This window comes from Halyomorpha halys, unplaced genomic scaffold (genome assembly GCF_000696795.3).
Source record: "Halyomorpha halys isolate HHAL.00 unplaced genomic scaffold, Hhal_1.1 Scaffold1541.1, whole genome shotgun sequence".
NCBI classification, from domain to species: domain Eukaryota; kingdom Metazoa; phylum Arthropoda; class Insecta; order Hemiptera; family Pentatomidae; genus Halyomorpha; species Halyomorpha halys.
The window spans coordinates 148,041-158,671 of NW_027116259.1; the positions used below are offsets into that span (position 1 = coordinate 148,041).

General features: G+C 32.0%; 1 protein-coding gene across 1 annotated transcript in view; it reads right to left on the minus strand.

The window, feature by feature from the left end:
- The window catches only part of LOC106689996 (trypsin-1), a gene marked incomplete in the record, with an annotated part of 91,327 nt that overhangs the window by 8,917 nt on the left and 71,779 nt on the right, over positions 1-10,631 (minus strand). The window contains 1 exon segment of the mRNA XM_067053071.1: positions 6,140-6,194. Within this exon segment, the coding sequence (XP_066909172.1) occupies positions 6,140-6,194 (55 nt within the window).

The following is a 10,631-nucleotide window of genomic DNA, read 5'->3' on the forward strand; positions in this document are numbered from 1 at the left end:
TAATACTATTTAATATATAAATAACTAAAAATACAATTTATGAACACTTTTACTAAGCCCAAATAAGAAAATGTTAAATTATATTTTAAAAATAATTTAAAGAACTTATGATCTATGTACTTGATTCATATGAGAATTGTATGTAAAAAGTAGATACATGTACTTATATGTATATGTATATATGGTATAATTATAATTATATGTCGATTGGAAATATTTGTATTTGTGGAACTGGATAATGGACATAAGTACCCGAAATGTTCTTCAGGTGTAAAAAGGAATAATGAAATGAAAATTAATTTCCTGAAATCCTTCTGCGATTTTAATGAATCTTTTGTATCTCAAAATACCCACTTCTTATTATACCACGGAATAGTAACTGACCAGTGAACAGTTACTGTATACAGTACCAAAAAATAATCATCTGATAGATGAAATTAATAAAATTTAAATCTGGAACAAACAAGGAAATGAGGAACCGGTTACCGTCCTTTACAACCGGTTAGACGGGCCCATATCTCCCAGAGCCGCCCCAGGGAGGCACTAAAGGCAGACAGGGGAGCCCCAGACGGTCGGGGGCGGGCGACAATTAGCACCGACTAATCTCCCTCTCCACCTCCTAGCTCCGGGATCCTAATTAATCCGGTTTATCCAGTTTTTATTCCTCCGAAGGAAATGCGGTCTGGAAGCTGACGACAAATAGGTCAATGTTTCGCAGACATGTTAGTGAGATTGAACTCGCTCCGCCGGTTGCTGAAAAAAAAACAAAAACGAAAAACAAGCACGAACTGGAAGGGTGGATCGTAACTGTTCCGAGTTGCTGATCTCGGCGCCTCATCCCTTACCCTCTTCAGAGTCTAGACAGTTCGTCCAGAACTCCACAACTTTGTAAGGGCCCGGCTTATTAGCATACCATTGATCCGTTCCCGGGGTTAATGTCTCGGCTGCTTATACAAAAGTACATCATCACATAACACAGATTCGTAAAGTAATGTAGCAATTTAGGCGATCCACGGATCAACGAATTTCGAGTCGCTTAATGCGATGCTTTAAACCATTTTACAAAAATTTCAATTTTTTTTTTCAATGTTTCGAATTATTGAAATGAAAAATATTTTATTATTCTGAGACTAGGTCCCATTAGAACAATAACAAAGATAATTTTAATTTTACACAGTGAAAAAAAATCCAAATTTAAACAAAAATGAAATCATTGGAATATCAAAATTGAAGAAGTATTCAGTCGGTGCGACAACCCATTATAGTACAAGAGCCCAAGAGGAGAAAATAGGCAGTTATCTCACCCCGATTTATGATTACTTTAATGAAAACTATCTATAATTACTAGTCAGAATTGATGAGTCTGCAAAGTATAGGTAGGGGGAATTCATTTAAAGAAGAATAAATTTGCTAAAATATGAGCCCTAAAAGAGTTATTTACGTTTAATAGTTTTCGAGATTTCATTTCATAAAAATGTTATATGGGACGTACTGAAAGATCAGTAGTTAGTGAATATATTTTGAAAAATTTATATCTCAAAAACCATTTGACGTACAGATGTCTATTAGCACTCAAATTAAAGCTAGTTTTATGAGCTATAAAGTAGTTTATGATGTTTATCTTCATAGGAATAGTAGTTTTCATAACATTTTCTAAAATAAATTGATTTATAGTTGTTTGGACAAATTTTCATTTGCCAAATTTATATTTATATGTGAATATCATAAAAACTGCTACCCCTACGAAGATAAGTGTCATAAACTACTTTATAGTAAGTTAAGTTTCCTTTATTTTGAGTGTTGGCAGACATATGTGCGTCTTATAGATCTAGAGATATATTTTTTCAAAACAATTTTTTTGTTTAATGAAATATGATTTCAGAAAACAGAGGACGTCTATCGATTTGCTATTTAGCCGTGTCCTTAGTTTATTCACAAAATTCCCCGAAATAGAAAATACTCGCTCACTTGCAACCGAAGTGTTATTCATACATTGAAAACCGATATTTTCTACTAAAAAACCGGTTTTTAAAAACCGACAAACCCTGGTACAGATGTCTGTTAGTACTTCAATTAAAGCTAGTTTAATGGTCTATGAAATAGTTTATGACATTTATCGTCTTAACATTTTATACAAACAGCTAAAAATTAGCATTTTGTGAGTTTATTTTGTCAAATATCAAAAAAACTACTACTCCTACAAAGATAAATATTATAAACTATTTTGTAGTAAATTTAACTAGCTTTAATATGAGTGCTGGCAGACATCTGTACGTCCAATGGTTTCTGAAATGAAGTTTTTCATAAATCAAACTTATTGTCCGAACAAGTATAAATCAATTTATTTTAGCAAATATCATGAAAACTACTAATCCTACGAAGGTAAAGGTCATGAACTTCTTTATAGTCCATTCAACTACCTTTAATTTGAGTGCTAATAGAAATCTGTAGTCACATAGTTCCTGTGATATAGATTTCTCCAAATAAATTAACTAACTACCAATCTTTCAGTAGATTTTAAAGAAATTTGGCTTTTTAAGAAGCTATATTTCGAGAACTATTGGACGTAAATAGCTCTTTTAGGGGTAATATTTCAGAAAATGTACTCTTCTTTAAATAATGTGATCTTAGATTTTCTAGTGTTGTTAGTTTTTAAGATATAGAGCTCCGAATGAAAAATTAATGTAATTTTAAGGTTTTGAAACAGCCGCTATTTTTTATTCCCCCTACCTATACTTGGCAGACTCATACATTTTGACTAGTAATTATACATAGTTTTCAATAAAGAAATAAAAAATTGGGGTGAGATAACTGCCTTTTTTCTTCCCGGCTCTTGTACTATTACTGGGCCGTGGCCTCCTCAAGCAGCTTCCATCAGTTTAATCTGTTAAGAGCCGCTGCCCTCCAATTCCTCACTCTGAGCAAGGTCCTTGACTGCAAAACCAATACTTCAATTCATTTAATTTCGCAATTGTTCTGTGCGGACGTTTTGGGTCTTCCTCGCGGTTCATTTTGTAGTAAACCAGCCCTGCACTTTTCGATCTTCAACAGTATTTTTCCCAAACGCCTGGTTTATATTGCGTGCAGCTTTTGCAGCATTATTACCATGTTTATACGCATACAAAAAAATTACAAGAATATAGTGAATAAAAATGGAACATTGTAAATATGAGTTATAGTAACATCTTAGAACAGTTTTTGAGTTTAGAGACTGCACCAAAAAGTAAACTTTTTACAGTAAGGGTATTTTTCCAATGACTCATTCATTTATTTTTTTAAATTGAAATATATTAAAATAAATCTAAATCTCTTTGAACTACTTAGAATAGATATATGTTTGAAAAATAAAATTAGAAAATGAAGCTGTGGAGTTAAATAATTCATTAAATAACAGTTATACTTTTTTGACTTCTTTAAAGAATTAATAAAATATATTATAAAATATGTGTATATTTATTTTCATTTTAACACTTAATAATATACCTCACTACCATTGATGCGGCGAGAGGGATGCGCTGGGATCTTTTGAGCTCTGCTCTACCCCTCAGACGTGGGGGGATAGAGTGAGCTCAGGGATCCTCAGTTCGATTGTGTAACTATTGTATATTAGAGTGTAAATGTGACTAGAGACTATATTATTTTATCATTGTTATTTTATTTATTTATTTTTCATACACATAGTTTGATTATGTCCATTTTGTTTATTCTTCTGTTTGTATATATTTTAAGAGAGATTTTTTTCTATCATTTATTTATTTTAGTATGTATGAGATCATTCATCACTATTACCTATTGCCCACAACTGTGTGGCAGATTGTAATGTCTATCAATAAATAAAAAAAAGTATTTAAAAAAAAATAGTATAGCTATTTCATTTTTTACTAATATCAATATTTATCTTGATTAACTGTAAATAAATAACGTAAAATATCACACGACGCTAAAAAATCTTTTTATTTAAGTACAAATATAATTTAAATACAGCAAGTAACTATTAAAATTTAGCTAGTAGACCCAACATTCCAATGATAGTATTATGAAATTGTAGATATGGGAATTGTCAATATAATATTGTCTATAATTAGTATTTCTACTCTATTGGAGTTGTTGAAACGTTTCTTTGACCCGCACAACTGCTAAGATAGGCGGGCAACTAAACTAAGGCGATGAAACTTAGAAAGATTTCTAGAAATATTTTTAAGGAATATTTCAAATTTTAATTTTTTACATTGATTAATTTATATGAATTTAGGTTACAGGAAATAAAATAATAAAATATGGTTTAATATAATTATACAAATTTTATATAAATAATAAAATATCTGAGAATTTCACTTGTAAGCCGACGATATTATCTGTCAAATTTTAACATATGATTTACAGTGTTATGGGGATGATTTCCGAATCTCTATCAGCACAATTCAAGGAAATTTAAATCAATTGGAAACTAATAATTATAAAAATTAATTTTTGGATAATAATAAATTTTAATTTTAGTATTATTTATTATATGTATTGCAATTTATAACTGTACATTATAATTCATTCAGTAAATTTGATCTCAGTTATAATGAGGAGTGATACACGCTTACAGAGAACTACCCATTGGTAGGACTCTAATCATATTTCCACACTAGAAGGTCTCGAAGCCATATTCTTTACATGCGCCTTGGAGGATTGTCAAAATAGAAGATGAAGCAAGGTTAGAAACTAGAGGGTTTTGATGGTTAGGGAATTTATAATATAAGGATTGATATCTGGTTCGGGCTAGAGAGGTTACATATGGCACATTAAGGTCTATATGGATCGTTTTATTTGTGACGAAGTAAGGAGAGGAGGATTTTACGAAGGATATTGGATTGTAAGGATTGGATACGAGAGGAATTCGAAGGTTTAGTGGTGCTCCAAAGCTCAAAACTCCGTATGTCCAGATAGGCCTTATAATTTTCATGTATATCAGTCTTTTGTAATGTGTTGGAAGTTTAGACCGTTTGTATAGTAAGTGCTGTAGTAGTCGAAATCGACGTGCAGTTCTCTGACTTTTCAGTCTTGTGTGATGATTCCAGGTTAATCGTTTGTCCAGATGTAGACGGATATGTTCGATAGAGGTAAGAGCAACGTTATTAAAGGATATTATAGGGCTTTCGGCAGGTTTACGACGAAGGGTAAAGGTGATTTGATGGGATTTATTTTGATTCTTTAATTACGGCACCATACTTCGAGGGTTGCGATATGTAATTGGAGAGTTCGGATTGCAATTAAAGGCTTATTATTGACTGCGAGCACACATGTATCTTCAGCGTAAGTGGATAGTGTTAGGATTGGTTGGGATGTCAGCTGTATAGACTGTGTAGAGGATGAGACCGAGGGTACTACCCAGAGGAACACCAGCGGAATGAGAGAAGAGGGATGAATAGGAACCATTGTGGTTTACTTTGAATGGATTATAATAAATCTCAAAACAAGAAGATAAATGAGGTGTAAATGGTACAGGGGTATTACCTCATAAGGGGTGTATATGATTAAAAAAACTGAAATCTGTACCGCTACAACCCATGAAGGGCAGAGGCTCAGTACTTTTGTAAAGAAGTACTGTTGCTAAACCAACGGTTGTGCAGAGAGGTGATTTGGTCAGAATCACGCTCGACCACCAGATTTTTACCCAATTTAAGAGGGTGGATGGACCCCAGTAGGGCTCCAGAACCCACAGGAGTTGACTCACGGCTACAGTGTAACAGAAAACAATTTTCTGCCCCCAGCTGGACTCGAAGTCGGATCCTTCTTGAGTTAGTAGTCACGCGCTTTACCCCGTGGCTACCGCACTCCCACATGATTAAAAACAAAATATAAATACACTTTCATTCAGGAGTAAAAATCTGTTCTAACTGCTGTAGGGTAGACATAAAGAAGCGTGGTACAATGTCCTATATCTCTATGGTACAGAATTGATAACATATTTTTACATGATTCAGATAACTATGACCTATTGGTACATTGTGGAGGGAGTTGCAGTGTTCAAAAAATTCAAAGTCAACTTTTCTTTAAAGGAAAATATCTGTCCAAAATACTCTCCTGTAAAGTTTGCCTAATGTGACAGTGTTAACCTCTGACACGTTAATTAATATTTAAATTCACTTACCGACAATCATATGGTAGTCTTCCTCCTTAACAACTAGGGGCCCACCGCTGTCTCCCTGCAAAGAATGATATTCATTAACATAGTTATTAATTATTTTAAACTTCTATGATCAGTTTATGACTTCTTAAAATGAAAATGGATAAGAATGAATACATTTTTATTTTATCATACCAGTAATATGAATCACTTATCCTTTAGTTATAAAAAGATTAATAACAAAATTGTATTTTCCTTGAATAATTAATGGCGTCAATGAACTTGTCATTTTTAAACAAACATTTTTAAACAAAAAAATTTTGTAGTTGTTTTTTATGAGCTTTAACGATCAATTCAGAATTGAACCTGGCGTAAATCTAATACTGGAATTAAGGAACGCTGTGCCTTGGGTTTAGGTTACGAAAAGAACATTCTTTAAAAAAAATATTTATATAGATTGTAAAACCAAATAAAAATGTACTTTGTAAATTGCTACCCTGCTGATAAATACTTCAACAAAGATTGTAAATATGAGTTATAGTAATGTCTTAGAAGAGTTTTTTGAGTTTAAAAACTGTGCCACGAACTTTTCTTTTTAGAGTTAAGATATTTATCCAATGATTAATTTCTTTTTTGTAATTTTGAAATATAATCAAATAATTCTTTAAGCAATGAGAATAAATAAATGTTTGAAAAAGAAATTAGCAAAGAAGGATAATGAAGCTATGGGCTTAAATTATTTTTTTCTACCCCCCCAGTTAATTATTTTTATAAGCAAGTATAATTAGAAAAAATATATACAATTATTGAGCTCAACCCTTCTTTTACCCGGAGGTATTCTGAGGCGTATGTAAAGTACGTCTACATGTGCTAATTTGCACTACGAGGGATTAAATAATGAATGAATGAAAATCAACGTTTATTTTGGGACACTCGGCCCTCTATATCAAGTGGTACTTTTTTGACGCAATGATAAACTACGAGTATATATATAATATATAGTTAAGTATCGGCGAAAGCAAAATAACAAAAGAGAGAAGAAGGAATAAGATCTAACACACTTGAACTGCAGTAACATACTGGCTTTATTGGGTTCAGCACATCTTTATGTTTACACTTGATCAGCTGATCCACTCAATCAGTTGACATCGAAGCACCAGATGACTATAACTTATATATATATATATATACTATCACACTGCTGTCAGCAGTAATGGCTAGGAAGGGAGATATAAAAAAATGGTTGGGCCGTGGGTCCCAAAGCGCTTGGTTACAAGGGTTGTGGATTGGAATCCCACTTGGATAAGTCAGAATCAATTTCGTGGTGGTCCCAAGGAATGAAACCTGACATCCCTACTACCCCTTGAACTAAGCCGAAATAGTTTTATTTCATTTTATCACATCAGTAATGTACACTTCTCATTTAGTTATAACAATATTGAAATTCGAGATTGTTAAAAAATCTGTATTTATCTTTATAATTAATGGCGTCAATCAACTTGTCAGTATTAAACTGATTGAATGAACTCGATTAATACATTGTTCCTTAGACCTGTGTTTCCCAAACTCTCGACATCTACCTCTCAACATTTTTGTTGTGTTTATTTTTATTTTTATAAGCTTTAGCGATGTAGCTTTTAACCGTTTAAGAATCAACCCCGGGTTTGATTCTTAAACGGTTAGATACTGAAACTAAGCAACCCATTGCTTGGGTTTACATTGTGAAAAAAAAACTATACGTCAAAATGATGACCCACTCAGAAAACTGGTTTACTGAGTATCATATCCAACTTGAGAAATTCTATTCTAGAGACGGTATATTCCTATAAGTTTTACTAGCTATAAAGCTCTACGATGTTTTTGCCCGAGATTTGATATATTCTTCCATATTTCGGATATATCCACAATATCCGTTCAAAAACGTGTAGTTGAATATTCTAACTGAAATCGGTTATTCTACTGCTATTTATTCAATGTTTTAATGTTGTTCTTAGGCTTTAAAAAATATCCTTTTAATAAAAATTTAATTCTTTTACGGACGGACTTTTGAGCAAAAATATATTTTTTATTTATTGTATAAATACAAGGCTTCACTATCGTATGTGTTCAATTGTTAATTCGTGGTCAAAAAAATTAGAAAAAAATAAAATTATGGACATATGCTGACCATGGCCGTGATCAATGTGATAAGATAAACAGATGAAACGAGATAAAGAACCGAGGGATGATGTCAAGTAAAAAATATAGACTATATCACAGTTCATGTTTACTTTGCCCTGCATTTGATTTGCACAGTCTATTTGAGCTCACAGTGGCCAAAGTCCCATCATATGGAGAAATTAATATTTCTTTGTGGAAAAATAAATGCTGTTTATTTAACTAAACTACTTTAACTTCTCTTAAATATTTGCACTTTAGCAGTAATTTATATAATATATGTTATTTCTTATAATTTAATTGAATCATTATTATGAATTATTTAGGTTATAATAAATAAATTTGTAGTGGGTAGCTGATGGTAAGACACTGTGTTCGAATCCATCTGCGGCAGATAATTACTTTCTGTTCCACTCAACACCAACCCTTATTATATCATACATTTTCGATGGCAACAATATTTTATAAACATAAAGATATTTAATTAGTATATTGGTATACACAAAAAGCCTTTGGAAAGGAATTCGATAATAATAATAGTTATGTAGCACTCAATCTTAATTAATTAATTTATTTTTAGATAATTACCTTAAGCGATTATCCTGGTATCTCAAATCATTACAGGTATTCATAACATTATCTACACTTCTGAAATGGTCAACTTTGGGTAATATGACATAAAATTAATTTATGGAATTGAAATTGCATTTAGCGGAACTCAAATTAAAAAGATGAATAAACATAACCTGATGATCCAGGATCGTAGACAATGAACAACAACTAGTTCCATCCTTTTTCTTAAAATAGTTTGTGACCATTTAGTGGCACTGGGGTATGTTTTGCAGAACAATAACTAGGTACCTGAGATAAAAATTATACAATAGAAATTTCCGCTCGAATGAATATCTAAAGAAGAATCGAAGGGAGGCGGTAACCAAATGAAGGGAATGTCCATAACATCTGTTCCCTGCTTACCGTACCCTCCTTGTCCCTTCATCCCTTCATCCCTTCATCCCTGCTTACTGCTTCTTCAAGTGGAGCAGCGACTCGTATGAAAGTTCTTTTTGCATTTTCAAAGTCTTCATTCACATTTATATTTTCGTGCATATTGATAAGTAAGTTGCAACACCATATCATGACTGAATTGAATTTGAGTGCGAATAAACTAGGCGTTGACATTCAAAATTGGATAAATCCAAATTGTAAAACTTTTCAGGTGATACAAAAAATGTCTTAGAAGGTAGGATTTTAGAAGGAAAATAATCTCATGACCAGGTAAGTATTATTTTCCTATTGAAATCATATTAGCTAAGATATTAAAAATTTTGAATTTGGATTTTGAAAGTCAACGCCTCGAATGTAAGAGAGGACTCCTGATTAATAATAATCAATAGAGAATATCTCTTTAAAAAAGATATATTTACATTGATATGATTTATTAATCAATCTTAATAAATCATATCAATGTAAATATCTCTTTAAAAAAGATACTAAACATACTCAATATCGATTTTTGAAATAGAAACATTTCAAACATATGAAACAAAAAAAAAATCTATTAATATTCTCTGATAAGAACATGAACTGTAAAACAAAGTAATATCCAGAAATTGAAAAAAAAAAATTACTACTACAACCCTTAAAAAAACAATTTTTTTAATAGAACCTTATTACTTTTTAATAAATCATATATATACATATAATTTAACCATAAACAAGCCGTATAAAATGTATTTTAATTATATGCAAATGAAGTTTCTTTTTCATCATGTTTTCCTTACATTTTATATGAGATTTATTCAAAAAATAAAATCTCAAAGGTCCTTAAGGAATATATGTTAAACAAGTTCAAGTAATTATTGGAAGAATTTTTCTATGGACTATAAACCCAAAATTACAGTCCATACAAAAATTCTTTTATCATTTATCGTGCGCATGATTTTCTCACAAGATGCTAAACCGTGCATTGCAAACCAAAATATTACAAAATAAAAACAAATAACAATATAGATCAATTGGGAGGACTTAGGAGGAAAAACCTCAAATAATGGAGTTGGGTGGGAAAATTAGTTGAGTGCCCATCACTACACCAAGTTAGTTCACCTTCAAATTTTCAAACCTTAAACTCAATGTGCAGGTGCCGGAGAGATGTACAAGCCTTAAGCTTAAACTTAACGTGCAGAGGCCGTAGAGATGTACAAAGCCTAAAACTCAACTTGGAGAGGGTCGTAGAGATGTTCAAATCCGGAAACGCAACTCGGAGGGGCCGTAATAATGTGCAAAGACTTAAACTGAACTTGGAGAGGGCCGTATATATGTGTAACGCCTGAAAATCAACTAGGAGGAGGCTTAGACATGT